The sequence below is a fragment of the Pipistrellus kuhlii genome, unplaced genomic scaffold, assembly GCF_014108245.1.
Source record: "Pipistrellus kuhlii isolate mPipKuh1 unplaced genomic scaffold, mPipKuh1.p scaffold_m20_p_7, whole genome shotgun sequence".
NCBI classification, from domain to species: Eukaryota; Metazoa; Chordata; class Mammalia; order Chiroptera; family Vespertilionidae; genus Pipistrellus; species Pipistrellus kuhlii.
This window is the reverse complement of record NW_023425573.1, coordinates 1,650,935-1,671,861: the sequence shown is the minus strand read 5'-3', so window position 1 is coordinate 1,671,861 and position 20,927 is coordinate 1,650,935. Positions and strand designations below refer to the sequence as shown.

Below are 20,927 nucleotides of genomic sequence, written 5' to 3'. Positions count from 1 at the left end.
GCAGGCCAGTAGGGCCCTGCTCCAATAACCCTTGGAGAGATTACAAAATAATCCAAGGCATGCATCAGAAAACCTGCAATCAAATTAAATCAACTTTCACATCTACTCCCTTCCTGGAAGTCTTTCCTTATGTCATGTTTTCCATTGTTAACAAATCTATGACTATTGCTCAAAAACTCAGGGAGGGAAGAGCAGGCACTTTGCTTCTTGTTAATCACTTTTTATTGACTATCAGAGGTTTGTCAGCCACCATGTATTGAGCAGTTGTGAAGGGGAGGAAGTTACTATCCACAGTCTTGCTCACTTTTCCAAATGGAGCTCTCAACATGTCCTGTTTGGGGGATAGTCTGCAAAGCTCACATGAAAGGAAGAAAAAGGAAAAGGGGGGGTAAAAAAGGAAAAGAAAAAGAGCAACGACGAATTGGGTTTTTGAATACCAGGCCAGCCTGAGAAATCCTGCCTAAAGGGTCCAGGCTCCTTTGACGGAGCGTTATCACACGTGTCTCTACTGCCATCTTCTGAGAAAGCATCCAGCACACCCGGTTACTAGCAGCTGCCATTTGGGAATCCCTCTGAGCACTTTAGCACAGCACTTAAGAAGTAAATGGGCTCTGGAAAAAAATGTGAAAGCACAAATCACAGGCACTGCCACATTCGTAAACAGTTGAGGCCATCCATAATAATTTCCAAGTTTGCAGGCAGTTTAACTTACAACCATATACAGAGTGCATAATTCAACGCTGGGAGCTGCGAGCAGGCAGCCTTGCCTATGCAGTCAGACTCCTCGGGGGCTGTACAGGGCCCGTGGGAAAGCTGAGGGAGAGAGTCCATATACTCTCTTTGGAGCAGCCTGAATTCTAAAGATAGAGGTTTCTGCTTGCTGTCTGTTCCCAGGAAGGAGAAAGGAGCAGAGGCTGTGAGCTTGCTTTTCCAGGTGAAGTAGAAATATGATCAGTGTTCCTTCTGAGGCATCACCCAAGGCATGCCTATTTCTCCTGCATAGCAACCCAGACCAAATGTGCAATAACAATGATGACGGTAACCATGCAGACTTCACAAGGGCAGGGGCTGCATTCCATTCACTGCTGTGTTCCCAGGACTCGAAGAATAGTTCACAGGAAGTGCTCAAAAGATATATGCTTACCAAAGAAAGAGTCACAGCTGTCCTTTATCAATGACATGTTTTATGCCAAGGCCTTTCAACGTCTTACCTCAATTCATCTCTATAATAACCTATGAGGTATGTATTTCTCTCCCACGGATTATTATTGGAGAAAGTGACATTAAGCAGACTTGGTAATGGCCAGACTGACAAGAGAGAAAATGCATGCTGTGTCACCAGGAGCCCATGGAAAAGGTGGACTAATAATAATAACAAAATCAGTTATTGGGAAAGCGTTGTGTCGCAGCAGGTGCTGGGCATGATCGTATTTACTCCTCACAACAACCCAGTGAGGTAAGTATTGCTGGATAGTGCCAACGTACAGATGAGGGTCAGAAAGTTTAAGCAGTGTGCTGGATTCCAACGCATGCCTGCCTCACTGACTGCGAATTCTCCCCCCTCATACTCTGCCTCTCGGGATACATGAGACGAACACTTTCCTCCAGGGAATGGACATGAGATGAACAACAGTGTGAGCCTGCTCCTACATGGACTGCCCACTAGCTGGCTAACTGCAAATATTTCCTTGCAAACTATTAAGTAGCATGCATCCAGGGAAAAAAGAGTCCTGAAATAGCGATCGCAGGATTCAGGTTGGTTGGTTTACAATGAAATTGAGTCTCCTTTAGATGATGACAAAGGCAGGTCACAAGGGCAGAAAACCCCAGGTGCCTAGCAACAGGCAAAACTGGAAAAGCAAGGACCTTGTCTGCAGGGTAACCTTTCCTCCTTAGCATATCGCTGGTCATAAGGTTAAGACCCCTTACCTTTGATGTTGCTGGTCATCACCTGAGGCCCTCCCTGACCTTTCTTCCCCTGACATGCTGCTGGTCATGCTGTAGATCCCCTTGGAGAAGGAACAAGGGGCTGAAGTGTGGCCTCAAGCAACTCCCATTCGGGCCCTTGCATAACCATCCCCTTAGCATTAACTTCTAGGGATAACATCTAGGCCTCTGTTGTGTCTCAGCTCCAGGCCCAGAAAAACTAAGCCATGGGTCAGCTGTGACGACTAATGACCCTGGTGCTGACCAACCAGTGGAGACCATCACTTTGAAAGGACACACCTGAGATGATGCATACTCGATTGGTGTCCTCCCTGGGAACTCCACATAAACAACCTTGAGACATTACCCAGGATAGCCCTCTCTGGAGAAGGCCTGCATCTTTCCCCAACCCTTGGGTGCATTTTTCTTGCCTTCCTCTTTCTTCTGAGCTCTTCTTTTATCTCTGGAGCTTGTTTCCTGAGCCAACACAGCTCAGCTGGCTTACTTCTTCAACCCCTGTGACTTCCTAAATAAACTTTCTCATATAATTTGAGTCTTGGCCCTAAACTCTTTCTTTTAAAAAAAAATATATAGATTTATGTATTTTATTGATTTCAAAGAGGAAGGATCTGAATTATTCCTTAGCCAAAACTCGGGAATCAAGAGTACTGAACACCAGTAACATTCTGGTGGTGTTTCACTGCCAACATAATGATTGTTATATTTGTTAAAGTAAAACAATAGCATATAAAAAAGTAGATTATCAGTAAAATTTCTTAGGCTTTAAATTCATAATGTTGGGTGTGATATAATTAATTTCCCCACATAGTATCCTAGTTTGAATTCAACATTTTGAGACTTCCCTCACACATAATTCTAAAGAGATATTTATACATTTGTTCTGCTTTGTATGCAGAAAATATGAATTCAAGAGGCATTTTTCTTCTGGGTGTGGTTCTCCATCCAAAAAATTGGGTGGTTTTCTAAAATTGAATATATCAGAGTTACTGAGTCTCTTTTCCCAAGTAACAACTCAAAAAGGCTAGTAATGTATGTATATTCTTCCAAAACTTACTGTTTCAGAAAAAAAAAAAATAGTACATAGCAATAAAGAATCAATTGTTTGGAGACATCAATAAGAAAGGCTGCCTATACTTTAATTAAATGTGGGACAAGAAATAAACAGTGGAGGAAATGGAGCAGTTGGATGGATGTTCTAGAAGTTTCAGAACTAAAGCTGCAAAGTCCCTCTTTTTCATCCCTCCACCATGCTAAACTCTGCTATCTCAAGATTCTGACTGAGGAGGCCTGCAGGGAGGTTTAGAAATCTACTTTTGTAACTCCGAAGGTATCTATAATAACAAAAGCATAATATGCTAATTAGACCAGACATCCTTCTAGATGAAGGCGGGAAGAGGGGCCTTCAAAGGAAGCCTGGGTCCCAGGTGCCAGAGGGAAGCCAGTGCCGGCAGCTGGGGGAAGGAAGGCCTACTCTTGCATGAATTTTCATGCATGGGGCCTTTAGTTCTGACATAAAATCAAGGCTGGAAAACACTACTGTAGGCCAGGCACTATGAAAAGACTGGGTCACGGGGGCACAAAGATAACCAAGATTTGGTGTTATCCTACAGAAGGTGTCTGGAAGTAACAGCGTATATTTCAATGCAATATGATAAATGTTCTAAAAAATAAAATCTGTAAAAAGTGGGGGGGGGATCTACTGACACCACCAACAACCTGGCCTATTGAATAACAAAGGCATATATTTGTTACAATATTCAAATAAATGCCAAAAATGAAAATAATCTGGTATGCCACAGAACTAGGGGAATAAGTAGATTGAGGGTAACTTGAGTCTTTCCTCAGGGAGAAACTCAGAAATACAAAAATGGGCTTATTCACAAAATTAAGTTAGTTGACCTCTCTCCTTTAAGAAACATTCTTGCCTCTTCATTGTTCCATTTTCTGCCAACTTCCAAATGTTCTCTAGAAAAAGACAATCTGAAATTTATGAAAAAGACACAACAACCATTGTAAAGGAGAGTAATTAATAGGCCGCTGTATATATATTCAGGGTTTTTTTTAATTGCTCTCCTCACTACAATAGATTAGGGAAATTTTTATCCTAAAGATAACAGAGTGAGTCAACAGTGACATCTAGTGTTCAACCCTATCCTTTGAGCAAAGTCCCTGGGTGGAGAGATAGGATCCTGGTGTTAATAGAAAGTGCAAATCTGTTACATGGAGCCACCAATTGAGATCATTGAGATGCACTCACCTGAGCACTTACGGTGCTGCCTCCCCAGATGTCCACAGGAAAAGGATGCAGATTGTCTTACTTCCAGAGAGATTCAACATCTCCCAGCCTTGGAGCACAGTTCGCGTTCAGGAGTTGGTTCCATTCCATCTGTCTCAGCCTCCCCTCTATCCCAAGGTCAAGACAGGAGGCTAAGCCCTGGAGGACACAAGCCCTGGGTGATTGTCTATTCTCGAATAGGTCTCATTAACTTTGGAAAATAATCCTGCTTTTGCATTAACTTTTTACTGACATCCTCAATAAATAGTGAATTGTGGGGTGCCGGAAACCGAACACTGTCACTAGTAGTCAGATGTAAAAAGGGCTGGCCCACCTTAATGGCTCTGAATGGTCGGAGCTATCAACTCATTGTTTGGTTGAAATAGTGGTAGTTGAAGCAACTTTAACTTGTTAATCGTATGTAAATTCTTGTTGATTTTCTGTTGTTGGAATTTCCTGCTTAAAGGATGTCTTTATCTCAGAATCTCAATAAAAGGGATGGCAAAAGGCCTGAGCAGTAGATAGTCCTCCCCCTAGAGGTGGACTCCCGCCTGGCTCCCCATTTTCCCAAATTAACCTTTTTTCCAGTCATTTAGTGTGCGACCTTCTCCAGAAACCAGACTCTGAGGGGAGCCCTGGACCACGCGGGTTGTGTTAAGGGATTCCACAGTGGGGGAAACTAAACCTATTGCATTCTACAATTAAGGAGATATTTTTTATCTGTATATGCCAGTAATCTTCAACATTTTTTTATTCTAGCAGTGAAACTCTTTAGAGGGAAAAAATTAAATATTACTTGGAAAGATAATTTTTAAAAAAAGGATTAATTTAGATAAAAATAGATTAGATATGGCTGCTCTATTTAAAGCATAGCTAGGTAGAAGAACTGGAGACCCAGTCTCGGGCTTCCTGACTCCTACCTTTCTCTCACCTCTCTTCTCTTCATTTCCTGCCTGGATTGGTGGCTGTGGGCACTGGGTAATGACATCACATAGCAATGCCCGGCTTCCTCTCCCTAGTGACTAGCCTCCTTGCAGTTTAGTCAGCCCAGGAACACAACTTGTTTTATAGCCAGGTGCAAACATTTTATAGGCCCTTGAACAAAATGGAACCTGCGGCCCTTCAGTCTGCAGGCTGATGCTCTATCCACTGAGCCAAACCAGCTGAAGCCTTTTTACTATTCTAAAATTTCCTGCATGATCTTTATATTTTAAAAATATAAAATATATGACCTTTCAGCAAATGCCCAGTCGTGGTGTGTGACAGTTGTGTGACCACAGAGAAAGGAGTCCGAGTTTCTCAGCAGAACACCAAGAACTTCTTCCATGTTCTGAACCTTACTAAGAAATGGGATACTTCACAGCAAAAGGTGCTGGCAGTATCTATGTGTCCCAGTCTCTGCCTTATTTTGCTGCTAAATTCAGCCTCAGTGTTACTGATGCATCCAGAAGGTTCTGTGACTTTCTCAAAAGCCTTGGGGCGCACTGTCTTTGACATGAAGATAGCTTCGGACTTCAACAAATTCCTTCTGGAGAGCCAGAAGGAATTTGTGCATGGGCCCTGCCAGCACCGTGAGGAAGATTCCCGGCTACCCATGCTGACCTCCACCTGCCCCATATGGGACAGATCTGCAGAGTGTGTGCTGGGTCACCCCATCACCCCCACCTCTGCATGACCAAGTCTCCCAGCAGACCATGGGCTCTCTGGTGAAGGATTACTGTACCAGAGGCAGAACCTGTCCCCAGATAAGATTTTCCATGTCACTGTGGCCCCATGTTATGACAAGAAGCTGGAGGCCCTTTGAGAAGATGTTCCCACAGCTTTACGTAGTTCCCAGGGTGCTGACCACAGGTTACCCTCAGGTGGAATTGTCCAGATAATGGAGCAAAGTGACCTTGCCTCCAATGACGCCGCCATGGGCACTCTGTTTGGAGACATGAAGGAGGAGGAGGTGAGGCTCCATGAGGGTGCCAGCTCTGATGGGCACCTGGCACACATCTTCAGGCACATGGCCAAGGAGCTGATCAACGAGGACATGGGAGTGCTCACCTACTGCACCCCGAGGAACAAAGACTGCCAAGAGGTCACCCTTGAAAGGGACAGAGAAGTTCTGCTGTGCTGTGAGGCTGCTACGGCTTTTGGAACACCCAGAAGTGGTCCTGCAGCTGTAGAGGGCAGTCCCCTGCCCCCTCCGGAGGTCCTGGCCTGCCCCAGGGGTGCCTAAGCAGCAGGGGCCAGGCCCCGGTGGAGGATGGGTGTGCAGACAGGGCACAGCTGCGACAGACAGAAGGCATCTATGCTGCCACCCGGTGTGGCCCCCGAAGACCAGCTCTCTTGTGCAGGAGCTGTACCAGGAGGAGCTAGGGCAGGGGGGCGGCTCCCCCCGAGCCCAGGAGACCCTGCACACCGCCTAGCAGGGCCTAGGGCAGCCTGCCAGGACATCAGATGGTAAAGGTCCAGCAGAGGCCCGGCCTGCAGGCCGCCTAAAGAGGGTGTCAGACATGTGAAGGAAAGACTTAGCATCTCTGTCATCATTTGGTTTTCAGAATTCCCTGCTCCCCATCTGCTGGATCCCTCCCTCTGTGGGGCACTGTTGTCCTCACATAGTGCAATTGGAATATTGTATCTCGAGAGGATTGTCCTAACATATGTATCCTTTTATCCAATGGTGAAAAAATCCCAAAGAACAAGAATGGAGACAGACTACTGTCCTTTAGGCTTAAAGAACAAACAAACTCTGAAGTGTTCTATGAAGAGCTGAGACTTGGTTCTGCCCACGCACCTCAAAGAGACATGGCCCGGTTTGGCCCTGACTTTACCTACTTATGTTACTCTTGAAATTTTCTTTGCCGCTATGTGAATAAACTGCCACCTTTTGGAACAGGGGCTCATACGAAAGTCTGCATTCCCAACTTTTCTTGAAAGGGATCTATGTTCTGCAGCTGTGGCCCCCGTCCTGAGATTGGGTCCTGTTGACCAGGTCCTGTCGTTGGGAAGCAGGGGCACTGGAGTAGAGCTTCCCACCTCCCCATCCCTCGTGCCCTTTTACCTTCAGGGATTGAACTGAACTCACTTTGGGGGAGGCCTGGCAAGGGTGACAGGTGTCATGGATGGAAGGATGGAGAATGGAGAGGGGGACACCCTGATCGGTCCCTCCCTGGGTGGGGTCAGGCAGGTGAAACCCGGCCAGTCTGCCCCACAATTGGGTGAGAGAGCATCTGCTGTATCCAGCTCTCTCCCCATGGGCCCGGCCACTCCCCTCAGCTCCAGGCAGCCTTCTGTGTTCCATGACAGTGTTACTCTGCCCTCATATGCTGCTTGCCCTAAGTGAGAAGGAAGAGAGCAGTTGGCCCACAGACAACTACACAAAAAGATAGGGCTCATGACTGATGAATGCAGTGGCAGTGGCAGCACTAAGGAGCAGAGACCCCAGTGGTAAGGAGCTGTGAGCAGGCGGGAGATAAGGACAGGGGGTCCCGGACCACGAGAGGGATTTCCAACTGTCAGCTTTGGTCCATTCCCTGTGGGCCTAAGCCGGCAGGCGGATATCCTCTGAGGGGTCCTGGACTGTAAGAGGGCACAGGCTGGGCTGAAGGACTCACCGCCCCCTCCCAGTGCATGAATTTCATGCACCGGTCTCTAGTATTGAAACGAAAATTTGAAGAAATCTTGAGTGATAGCTTCATTCTTAAGGCAGACCCAACTACTCTGTTTCCCCGAAAATAAGACAGTCTTATAGGTCTTATTTTCAGAGGATGTCTTATTTTCGGGGAAACATGGTAGATTCTGATAAAAATCAGACAATATAGTGTGAGGTCTGTGAAGCAGGCAAAGGACAAAAGGCACTCGAGGCCTTGAGCATTGCTGGGTTCAACGGGTTCTTCATATCTTCCTCCTGCAAAGATAATGGAGGGCAAACAGTCTAACCACTTATCTTGACTACTACTCATTTCATACGTGGAAAATTATTCCTAACATCCTCCATGCAGTTTAATGGACCTTCAGTTTTGATAAAGATGATTAAAATGATTAAACAACCATCTTTGTAAAGTGGCCTGCTGATTATGATACTTCAGATCCTGCAAGTCTCAGGATGTATGACAAAGTTTACTTATCCATTTCAAATTAATAATGATAAAAAATTTTTTTAAATAAATTGCTACTAAAAACTACAGCTGTTGGGTTTTTGAAAAAGTAATGATCTATAAGTCTATGCTTTATCGAGCTATTAGGTGTCATAATTTAATTTTTGTTTTTATAGCACTGTTCTTTCTAAACTTAATCTTACTACTTAGAATATAGATGAGTAGCAAAATCAGATAAACTCCATTTAGTTAAAATGATCAAAAGATGAGGCTTAAGCTAAGACCTGTTTTCCTGACTCAGTTCTCTAAAACCCAGTCTTCTAAACCCATGTTAAGGGACATGAAAATTGAAAAATCGAGATGCCAAGTGTCCTCTGGAGTGTGTTATTAATAAAAGAATATTGAGCCCTGGCTGGGTAGTGGGTTTAATCCTTGGTCAGAGCACCTATAAGAATCAATCAATGAATGCATATATAAGTGGAACAAAACATATTTCTCTTTCTCTCTCCTTTTTATTTCTCAGAAATATCCAGCCAAAAAGCAAATACAGAAACTTTTTAATTCCCTGCAAAGAAAATTTCCGGGTAATTCCATATGTCTTTATAATCATAGACATTACCAAACATTACCAAAAATAAAGACTATGGTTACAACTTATTCTCCATAGATGCAAACAGTCTCATCTATTTTGACATCAAAAAGGCAGAAAGGCAAAATACAAATTCCAAGGACAGAGATGAAAACACTACTTTCTATTATTAAAATTTATTTTTTTATTTTGTTTGATTATTACAGTTTGTATGTTAACCTTGCAAGAACTCATGGAAGTAAGGAAAAATATTTGCAGGCTAATTTTAAACACTATGAGAGGGATTAAGCCCTAAATATTTTTTTTAAATAAGACTTTTAGCTTACTTATTAAACTAGAAAAATTTTTTCCTGAAACATGATACGGTAGTTAAATTGGTCTGCAAGGCATTAACAAATGGAGAACATGGGTCTCCTCTCACAAACAACTGAAACATCATGTTCACTACCACAGAAACTAGTCAAAATATGGATATTTTCAAGTCAAAATTCCCTGGAATAGACTAAAAACAAGTTACCTTTTAACCTGAAGTTGAAAGAGCAAAATCTGTAAAAGTAATAATATTGTCATTGTTCTCAGCAATCTATTCATGAATCCTACACATTCTGAAAGTCTTTTCAATAAAATGAACCCTGATTTCTTGGCAAGCTCCTTATGTAAGGGGCAAGTAACTTTTGGAGCTGGCCTTCTCGGTCTGTGGATAGAAGCCAGCTGTACTGCCAGCATTGCTCCATTTAAAAAATCATCTTCAGAGTGAAAGTCCAGCAATGACCTTCTCCAGTGCAACACCACCTGCAGAGATGCAAGATGGCATGAGAGGTCCCTGGGCAGGTGCAACTCTCAGCCAATCAGCCAGAAACAGGTTACAGAGAAGAGAACGGAGCAGAGGCCAGATGATTCTGTCTACAGATGCTATCCTGGGTAAAATATCAAGGGCTTTTGGATCAGAAGTGGACAATGTGTAAAAATGAGGTAACCAGATACCAATAACTCTGAGAATGTAAGATGCATGTACCCCAACTAAAGACAGAGTTTTATATATATCCCTGCAGGATGCTCTGCTTTGGATCATTCTAAAATATTTGAAATTCAGGGGTGAGCCACACTCTTAGTGATTTCTATTATCTGGTACATCTGTATTTCTAAATAATTATAACTGATATTTAAAATGATGCCTCTGACACTCTCCAAGGTTCTTCCAAATTAAAGAAATGTCACACAGTGCCTGGTATTATTTTGATTTAGCCTATATGTACATATAACAATTGTTTAAAAACTGGTAATCCATATTGGGCTCAATGAGAACTCTCTCCATTAATCTTATTGTTTTACTAACTAGAATATCCCATTCTCCCAATAGGATTCATGAGTAAGGCTTATTATAAGTTCGACCAAAACCGGAATGAGGGCAATGAGTTCTCAGAACCAAAACACTCATGATGAAATGTCCCACCGACCACCTCTTTGATGCAGGCTGTTTCACTGCAACCGGAACATCTCACAGGATAAAGACCTCATGAAGATCAGCTATCCAAATCCTTAGGCTTTTGTAGGATTCCGAATCATTTTTCACTCAGTTGGCTCTCTACTTGCTCACTTGTATCCACACCCATTTTCCAGCTTTGGTTGGCTGCTGAGTTCCAGTGGAAAAACTCAGACTCTGCTGCCCAGCCTCTCCTCTAGGGACTTGGAAATGGAAGGCAGTGCAGTTCTTCCTGGCCAGCTGCCAAGCAGGGCACCCCCGGCTTCTTGGGGTAAGTTCGACGGGCAATTTTAAAGAACTCTTCTGCAGCATCGAGAGCGATGAGACGGTCCTGCCAAGAAAGTAAATACGAAAATGCTGTCAAGATGGGAACCCAAGCCCTTCGATGGAAAAAAACAATCTAACAGCAACAAAACCCATTCCAGACCTAATAACAAGGAAACATCAAATTTTTCTCAACAAATTTAGAGACACCCCTTAACCCTTACTTACATTATCCAAGAAACAGCCTTTCAAATTCTTTGTCAATCTTAGGTTATATAAACCTATTTTTCCTACCTCTGACCTACAAAGCTGACTCTACAGTAGAACTGGCTGAAAAATAGATTCTTAAGTCACAACACAAGCTCAGTAAATCTGAGTGCAATCCAGAAATCTGAACCCTACAGCCCCGATGGCTCTTGCTACTGGCCACAGATGCCAGCACCATCTGCTACCTCACATTGTGGGATTGCTAGTGGGGTAGGAATGAGGAGTTTATAGATTCACAGAAAAGCAAAAAAAAAAAAAAAAAAAAGCAAAATCAGGGCAGATGAAAAATGCATCCACTCACCACAACGAAGAGGTATCTCTCAGACAGCTCCCAACCTGTTGGGAAAATAGTGGTCTCCTCAGCCAGTTTCAACAAGATCTCTCGAGCTTTCCTTGTGTTTTTAGAGTCACTGATGGTGCTGAGTTTCGTCACTGACAACAAAGAGTCTGTTTCCTTTTGAAAACCTAAAGTGAACAAAAAAGTACCTGTCAAGTAAAGTACTAGTCACAGGGAGGGACTGCCCTGCAGCACAGGCCCTGCAGCAGGTGGAGGGACCCCAGCGTGGATTCTGAACAAGCATCACAAGCATCGGAAAACTGAAGCCAAAGGCACTGCTCACTGGGCTGCTTTCCAGCTCAGGGTGACCTGCTAGTGGTGTGTTTCGTTAAAATTTGTTTGAGCCCTAGCTGGCTTGGCTCAGTGGATAGAACGTTGACCTGCAGACTGAAGAGTCCTGGGTTCAGTTCTCATCAGGGGCACATGCCTGGGTTGCAGGCTCAATCCCTAGTTGGGGGGAAGGGGGGGAGGCGGTGTGTGTGTGTGTGTGTGCAGGAGGCAGCCAATCAATGATTCTCCCTCATCATTGATGTTTCTATCTCTCCCTCTCTGAAATCCATAAATTATTTTTTTTTATTAGTTTGATATTTATTCTTGTTTAATTTTCTTTTGTTAACTTTTTCCACAGAGTTAAGCCTCACATGCTCATCCGCTGACTGCTTGTTTCCCTTGTTTGGGTGTGAAACCCTCCTCCCTCGCCCTACTTTTCCTTTCCTCCCCAACCCCCAGAATTCCAGCGGTGCCTCTGCTGCTGGCTGCCAAAAGGTGCTCACTTCCAGTCCCTCCTTCTCCAAGCCCACCTTCCCTTTCCTGCAGCAATGTGGTTGGCTGCTTACTTACTCACCCAAAGGTAGAGAAGACATAGATTTAAACCTACTTGGATTAAATGACATTTAAAAAAAAGGAGACTAGGCCGAAGTCAGTTTGGCTCAGTGGTAGAGCGTCGGCCTGCGGCCTGAAAGGTCCCGGGTTCGATTCGGGTCAAGGGCATGTACATTGGTTGCGGGTACATCCCCAGTAGGGGGTGTGCAAGAGGCAGCTGGTCGATGTTTCTCTCATTGACGTTTCTAGCTCTCAAACTCTCTCTCTTCCTCTCTGTAAAAAATCAATAAAATATATTTAAAAAATAATAATAAAATAAAAATTAAAAAAGGAGACTATTAAGTCCCACCAATACTGAGTGAGTAGAGGGGGCAGAAGTCCATCCCATAACACTGTACCCCAAGTAAAGCAACAGAGGCTGACAATTTGGCATCCCACTTTTAAAAAGATACGATGCCAAGATGTCACGTTCCCTTTCAAAACAGAAGGTCTGAGGACTTCAAAGGAGACACATTCATTTTTAACCATTAAAATGAGCTTATTTTATAATGTGAGGGCCATGGTTATTGTATTGAAACCCTAACAGAATTCATAAAAACCAATTCCCAATATCTCCTCAAATGACACAGGGATTTCCCCCAACTTTGAAGCTTTTCTGCCTTTTAATGCTCCTGAAAGTTTACACTGAATTTTGTTGTTCTCTTAAAAATAAAAAAGTTGATTACAAACAGTATCTTTCCCAATCTGCCTCACCTCATAAAGCTATTACTAATTGGCCAATCACTCCCATCTAATTCAATCAATGCACAACTCCAAAAATATTCGATAGTGCCCATATGATTCCACTGCTCTGTGCTAGTTGATTCTGAGGACAGATGGAGGAACACATGGAAAAACATGTCCGAGACCCGGGCCAGTGATAATAAAAGTGACAGATGTTTATGCTGGAGGAGACAGGAGGAAGGATTGAGGAGAAAATTCATGCACAGTAGCCTTCAGTCGTCAATTACTGACACTCCTTGTTCAAAAACCTTAGTGAAGAAAGTGAAGAGGAATGATCACCACTACTCATTTTTACATTTCATAATCACCTACAGACTCACCTAAATCTTCTAAAACATGTTTCCATCTATTTCTCACTTCCCTTCGAATCTGTCGCAGGGTGTAGATATCATAATTGAGTTTTTGCCACTCCTGTAGGAGAATAAAAATTCATTTTTATTTTCACTCTTTGGCCTCTATCTAATTCCCAAACTTAAGCTGTTTAAACATATGTATCTCCTCTTCACTCATCTTTAAAGTATATCTAATAGAAGAGTCGATAGGAAAATACTGGCTACCATTTCTGGAGAATCTAATCTGTAGCAGGAGACATGACACATTACATTAATTATCCTGATTAAACCCTTCACATTAACTAGCATCTCAACTTCAATGATCTCACCTGTAAAGAGGAGATAACAAATGTGGATATCCATTTAACGTTGTAAAGGTAAAAGGTATATTAAAGCACAATGCACACACATGGTGTGCACCAAGAAAGTCCATGCATCATTACAGCCATTTTATAGATGAAGAATCTGAGACCTAAAAAAGTTCACTGGCAAATCCAATATCGTCCAGTTAATAAATAACAGAATTGGCATTTGAATCCAGGTTTGACTCCTCAGTTTATGAGAAAAATGACATACAAAGAATGTATGTCATCCTTTATTATAGGGATAAAGTAGAGCTAGGATTCCCAAGTTTCTTGATTCCTAGCCAATGTTTCCCTTATCACATATCTCAGCATCATTTTCTTTCATTTCCATCCCTATGATAGAGTGAATTCCTATGAGCAAAACTATTATAAGGTTTTCATTCTGAAAACTTCAGTCTTATCGGTCGTAGGCCATCATGTTGACACCAAAATAGAACTTGAATCTTTCAGGAGCATTAGACTCTTTTACTGAGCAAAGCATTTCTCTTAAATGCCATTGAAATTGTTTTTAAGGAGCTCTATCTATAGGGAACAGTCATTTTATAAAATACACCTTTTTCTCTTAGCAAAATCACATAACTATCCTAAAGCACAGCTTAAAAGAGCATCATTCTAAAAGGCTCAATTTACGACTCAAGTTTTATGATATTTTGACTCCTCTCAACGATGCTATTATTTCTCACGAGGCTCCATTCAAGGTTTGCCTTGCTCACTGCTAATCAACTTTCAAATGGTTAAGAGAAATCAATTTAACTTCCATTTAAAATGTTAAAGATACCACTTGGGGTGGGGGGGGACTAGCAAAATAAAGTGTGTTTTGTTATAACTGCATTTTATTTTATTTTTTTTAATTTTATTTTTTTAAATATATTCTATTGATTCTTTACAGAAAGGAAGGGAGAGAGATAGAGAGCCAGAAACATCGATGAGAGAGAAACATTGACCAGCTGCCTCCTGCACACCCCCCACCGGGGATGTGCCCGCAACCAAGGCACATGCCCCCGACCGGAATCGAACCTGGGCCCTTTCAGTCCGCAGACCGATGCTCCACCACTGAGCCAAACCGGTTTTGGCTATAACTGCATTTGCATTTTAGATCTGTATCTGAAAATATGCCAGCATGACCTCATGGATTTTAGCTGTTTATTAAAAGTCAGGAAGTGGGAAATTTGAGGACCCTTTCTTGGTCCAATTATTATATTTATTTATTTGTTTGTTTGTTTATTTATGTATTTATTTATTTATTTACTTACTTATTTATAAAAGGCACACACACACTTGCATGTACTCAAGAGTATGGTGATTGGAATCAAGGATAAAATCTGTGGCCCTACCAGGCCCGGAGCGGCCGGGCCTGGAGCAGCCGAGCCCAGAGCAACCGGGCCAGGAGCAGCAGCAGCCAGGCGGGAGCGGCAGTGGCCAGACCCAGAGCAGCTGGTTGTGGAGTAGACCAGAGCAAAAGAGGCCAGGCCTGGAGCAGCCAGGCCTAAAACAGCTCGCTCCTCACCTGCCCACACCCCAGGGCTGCCTCTCAGACATGGCTGGAAACTTTTGGGGGAACTTGAGGGTCTGCTGAATCAAGTGATGAAGGCTTAAATCTGGATGTGTTGAGTTAGTATTGCGCTGGGGTGTTGATCTGTGAGTGCCTTGTGTGGGGTCTGGATGAGGTTGGTTGATCTATTTGGAAATGTCTTTTGTGTGAAGTGTATCCTTGGGCATGTGGAGGTATTATTGATTTGAGAAAATGCTAAGTAACTGATTTACTATCTGAAAAATTTAAAGTCTGAAAGTTTAAGGTCTCTTGCCAAAAAGAGGTTTTAAAGCTAACACCTTAATTTTAATGGAGAAAGGGGAGGACAAGCCCTTCCCACCCAGAACAGGTAATCCAATTCCAACCAGCAGCTATCTTTAAACAATGTGTTCATTTACATTTGAATGTCTACACCTTTTGATAGCCTAAGGGCAAGTTTACATGTAAACAAGTTTGCTTCTCAATTCCCAGGGCAGAAAAAACAAGGTTTAAAACTATTAGATTTTAAACTTTATTCTTACGCCGGGACTGGTTTGGCTCAATGGATAGAGCGTTGGCTTGGGGACTGAAGGGTCCTGAGTTCAATTCCGATCAAGGGCATGTACCTTGGTTGCGGGCATATCCCCGGTTGAGGGTGTGCAAGAGGCAGCTGATCGATGACTCTCATCGATGTTTCTAACTCTCTCTCTCTCTCCCTTCTTCTCTGTATAAAATCAATAAAATATATATTTTAAAAAAATTTATTCTTAGAAGTGTAGAAGTTTATTAATTTAAAAACAACAACAACAACAACAACAACAACAAAGGAGATTGAAAAACCTGATGAACAATATTAGCTGTTGATTGTAGTAGAGTCGGCGATACGGGAGGGGAGTGGACTGACAGTTCTTGGGGAAAGGGGGAGTGGTGGATGTGGGAAGAGATTGAACATAAACTGTGCACCTATAGATGAGGACAATGGGGGGCTGGGAACCTGGTGGAGGGGGGAAGAAATGAGGAACCTTTGTAATAATATGAACAATAAAGATTGATTAAAAAAAAAAAATCTGTGGCCCTAGAAGAGAGCAAGATTAACTGAATCATCTCAGAAATATGCAACCCTGATCTCATCTTTATCATCATGTTAAAGCACACCTGTATAATCCCCTAGAGACTGTTTAAGACACAAGGGGAAATCAAGTACTGTGGTTTTCATTGGATGGGCCTATTGTACTAACCTGGCCATTCACATTCAGCAGCTTGGAAGCGATGATTATTAACAACTGACTCTTGGCAAGTTCATAACCTCACTTATCTCAGGGCTTCATGTGCAATGCAGGGATAGTTATACTACCTACCTCATGTGCTTATTGTGAGGATCAAATGAGTTCATGCAAACCCGGAAAACGAAGTTTGGTGCCTGTCCTCCTCCAAATAGTGTGGACACAATAGAGAAACAATCCACCAACAATCGGCATGGTTTCTATTATGACTGAGGACATTACACATGGCAGGATGCAGAATCTCATTTGTGAGGATCCCCAGAAGAAACATTTCTCTGCTCTTGGAATCAGGTACGATTTTACTTTTCCTGGAAATTACTTCTTTTTTCTGGACATTGTGAATATCGTAAATGATCCATTTCCACACTTATGTAAAAATATGGAGTCATTTTATGAAAAACTTAGAGGTATTTTGAATCATCAAAATTTTTGACTATGCTTATGTCTTCATTTATGTTTGCTTTTCTAGTGTGTGCTATCTCACTATTTTTCAGGAGAGTTGCAATAAGTCCTTTGTAATAAAAGGAAGAGTATAAATAAATACATAAAAACATTTCACAGAGCAGCACTGTGCTTATTCTCAGTGACACTGACCCTCCTCCTTGCTGGATGAAATGAAAAGTTGTTAGATTCTTAGTGATAGTGACTAAGAGTCTCACACAATCAATCCTGAGATATAGTCCCACAACCTTAAATTTTTAACAAACCACTAGGTGGCTCCATAAGCGTGCCATTAGAGGTCTGCTAATTCTGTGAGCTTCCTAGGCAGATGCCTTATGCCAAATCTCTGTTTTTTGAAGACTTAATGAGCTATCATAATTGGGTGATCCAGGCTTCAGACTTCAAAAAAATAAAAATCTTTCTCTTCCTGCTGTCCATCTACAAGTTTTGTGGACTTGTTTGCTATTCCTGAAGACCAACACTGAATGTTACACAAATTCATTCAGTTTCAGCATCTGTGACTCTGATAAAGTGTTTGATGGAGAAGCAATAATAGGACATTTACAAATTGCTAAGGATGGACCCACACACGATGCATTGAATGACCCGCACACGATAGGTGCTTGTTTAGATTAGTGGTATGAAACCATGCATTTCCTATATCCCTATTATTACTGCCTTCTTTTGACACATTAGTCATGGGTAGTCATATGAAAGTATCTGGAAGTTTTGTGAAAAATTTAAAGTCTTAATGCCAGTAGAAGCGTGGGTAGGATTTTACCTAAGAATTGAGTTCTGGTAAAATAATAACAATAATAGTAAGAGGGGAATTTTAATTCCTCTTTAACACCTGACCCCAAAGAACAGAACCTAAAGTGACAAATGAAAAATAGTGGTGTATGAAATGTGCCCACAATTTAAGAAACTAATTCATTTATTCCCTGTACTAGAGAAAAACAAGCCTTGTGATGTCCTTCTACAATTTTTTAAATTGTAACAAGTTGTTTTTTAGACAAAAATTTGAAAATAACAACTAAAAACCAGTAACTGTTCTTCACCAGTGATCTGAAACTCAAATCTATTAGACATTAAAAGTAAAAGTCTTATTTTCCGAAAGAAACTTTTGTTTTTCTAATAATCTCTGAAATAATATACTGTGGCCAATGTGATTCTGTGTTCCAAAATTTTAACAATGAGTAATTGTCAAAGGTGTAATAAAAGAGATAGTGCAGAATTAATTTCACAAGATACCTGGGAACCAGGACAAAATGAAAAACATGACTGAAAATGGATCGCTGAAGATGCTTATAGCTGAATTCTTGAGGTTTTGCTCCTCTCTCATGGTTGACCAAATCAGATAAGGGCGGCTAGACAAGAAGCTTGAGGCAACAACATGAAAGGCAGAACAAAACTCAATCTCCTGCAACCAAGCAAATCTAGTTGTGCTCCAGGTTTGAATTCCATGAGCTGACTTTGACCTTGAGTTCTAATGTACATTCCTGAGATCACTTCCTCAGACACAAAATTAAAACATTTTATCCCTATCTATACTACATTATTGTGAGGTTGTGGGCAAATAGGACAGTTAACAAGCACTACTTATTTCTTGTTAAAAAGATGATTTATACAATTAAAGAAATGCACTCTAACAATAGATCCCATAACTATTTTAGATTCTTAAGGAACAACTGCAAAAGGAGATTGATTTATTTTTAATTAAAAATAACAGAATCACATAGAAATAAAAATTTAAAGAGAACAGAAGGGTATGAAATGATAGCTAAAAGTTTGTTTCCCATTCTCTCCTTGTCTATTTCTCAGAGGTAGCCACATTTGAACATTTCTTCTTCTTCTCTCCCCCTCCCCCTTTTGTACCCCCCCCCCCAGCGTCACCTCCCTCACATTGCCCTTCCCCTTCTCCTCTGATGGCTTCCACTACCAATTCCTTCTTTTTCAAACTTTTTGTACTTTTTCTATGTACTAAGAGTAATTTAGCTCTGCCTCTTCTCTTCTCTGCTCCCCTCCCCTCCTCTCCTGTCCAGAAAAAATTATTGGCAGTATTCATGATCTATCCCCTAGAGCTGACATCTTACTGCCCTAAATTAAAGCTGTGTTCTGGTGGCAAGAAGAGAGGAGGGATAGGGACACTGGGGCAGCTAATATGTCTGCAACTAATATGTCTGCCACAGTAAATATTTGATATTTGCTTCCCCAACTTCTATACCCTCTTATCCCTTAATCTGGATGTCAAGTACACCTAGACTTTCCTTCGGAGAACAGTTACATTCTCAGCCCTCAGTATATACTAATTGGCTTAAGCCAGCAAACTCAACATTGGCTGTATATTAGAACCATCCAGGGAGCATTTAAAAATACCAATGTATAGAATCCACCTCCCAGACCAGGCATCTTCAAACTACGGCCTGCGGGCCACATGCGGCCCGCAGAGGAGTCTGATCCGGCCCGCCAGGTTTTTTGGGCAGTGAGCGCAGCCGAGGTGTTACAGTAGGAATTAGTAGTTCATATAGTCCGGCCCTCCAGCTCTCTGAGGGACCGTGATCTGGCCCCCACTTTAAAAAGTTTGAGGACCCCTGTCCCAGACCAATGAAATAAGGATCTTCTGAAGGGGCATCAGATTTGAAACCCAATAACTTAAGCCAATCAGCCTATCCATTGCCTCAAGTACAGACACTAACCCAACTCAAGCCAAGGAGATGCAACAAAACCCATGGGGTTCCTTGGAGCAATCAGGAATCACGTTCTCTCTCCGTGGTGTGAGGGCACAACATCTAGAACTACTCCCCTCACTTTTACTTCCTCGAGAAGAGCCAGCCCAAGGAAGAAGTCAGCACTCAGAGGAGGGCAAACATGAAAGGGTGTCAGAGAAATAGAGCCTAAGGACACCGAGGCCTCAGGATCAGATCTCTCCTGAGGCCAATCCTCCTCCTGGAACTCTGTTATATAAGACAATTCCACTTAGTTTTAGAGAACTAGAGTGTGCTCCTGGTCTTTGCATCTAAAAGATTCACGTTACAAAGTCCACTCATTGAGTACATAAACAACAAAGAAACTATAAATACTGGACAAAATGTTAATCTTTTATTTTCCTAACTCTAGATAGGGATGCATAGGGTTAACAGAGAATGCAGTGTTCATGGCTCTGCCTGGGTCCCAATCTTTCTTTCCCAAGAGTGCCCCGGGCAATGCCACAAACATAACAGCAGTCCTTTTCTGTATCCAGGAATTGCTTTATGGTGCCTCCCCTGAATTCTGTCCATCTGAGCAGAGCTTCTGACTCTCACAAGACTGTTATTAACAGGGGAGAGGAGATGGCTGTATCTAATTGGCTAATTTCTTATAAAGATCGGGGGTGGGGGAAAGTCTATCATTGGCTTAACCACTCAACTCCCTTACTTACTTCAGTGTTTAATCCATCTGGCCTCTTCATCTCTGAAGAGAGACCCAGGCAAAACTATTCCCTTCCACACACAGGGGTGGTGGGTGGTGAGGAGTGGCAGGGGCTGCAAAGGTCTGAGATGCTGAGGACCCAGGAGATGAAATCAGTATTTCGGACTGGGCTGTGCTTGTCAGCAACAGAGAGCTGTGAAACCTCCCATCGCTTTTGGAAGCTATGCTTCAGGGCTGAGGAAACTCTGGGCACTTCCTCAGCTCCTCCCCCTGGACACCCCACTGCTCACTTCAAAAAGAAACCGACCACGTGATCTTTCTTTCCTTGCAACCGTCCCTGGGAGATTACAGGTTGGAGTGGGAGCAGCTGGGGAGAGGTCAATTAGGGGAAAAGGAGACATATGTAATACTTTAAATAATAAGGAATTTAAATAAATAAATAAATAAATAAAAAGATTACAGGTTATAAGGATGCCTAATTCAGAACCCAGCCATGTCCTGCACGGAGCTCCCATGACAACCACAGTTTCCCTGGTGTATGACCGCCTTCCTCTTCTGGCAGCCAATCAGCCGGCACCTCTGAGCAAACACCACAGAGCTTGGACCTCATCTGCCAAATCCAAGAGAAAAAGGGTTTCCCAAGGCATAGCTCACTCCTCTGAAGAGGGCAGCTTGTTTCACTGGCATAAGCAGCCCTGACGCCCTTCCCTGAGCCCTGCTGCTTCCTCAAGCTCCA

The 20,927-nt window shown here is 42.5% G+C and overlaps 1 protein-coding gene and 1 pseudogene across 2 annotated transcripts in view; one reads left to right on the top strand and one right to left on the bottom strand.

Annotated features, from left to right (window-relative positions):
* Positions 1–1,421: 1,421 nt before the first annotated feature.
* LOC118709187 lies at positions 1,422–7,212 on the top strand (annotated as a pseudogene).
* A 1,637-nt stretch (positions 7,213–8,849) lies between these two features.
* MREG (melanoregulin) overlaps positions 8,850–20,927 on the bottom strand; it is a 49,956-nt gene continuing 37,878 nt past the window's right edge. For both annotated transcript variants that reach the window (XM_036421482.2, XM_036421483.1), the window contains exons 3-5: positions 13,173–13,263; positions 11,212–11,375; positions 8,850–10,710 (exon numbers count right to left, since the gene is read on the bottom strand). In XM_036421482.2, the coding sequence (XP_036277375.1) occupies positions 10,576–10,710; positions 11,212–11,375; positions 13,173–13,263 (390 nt within the window). In that variant the 3' untranslated portion in view covers positions 8,850–10,575. The remainder of the gene's footprint in view (positions 10,711–11,211; positions 11,376–13,172; positions 13,264–20,927) is intronic.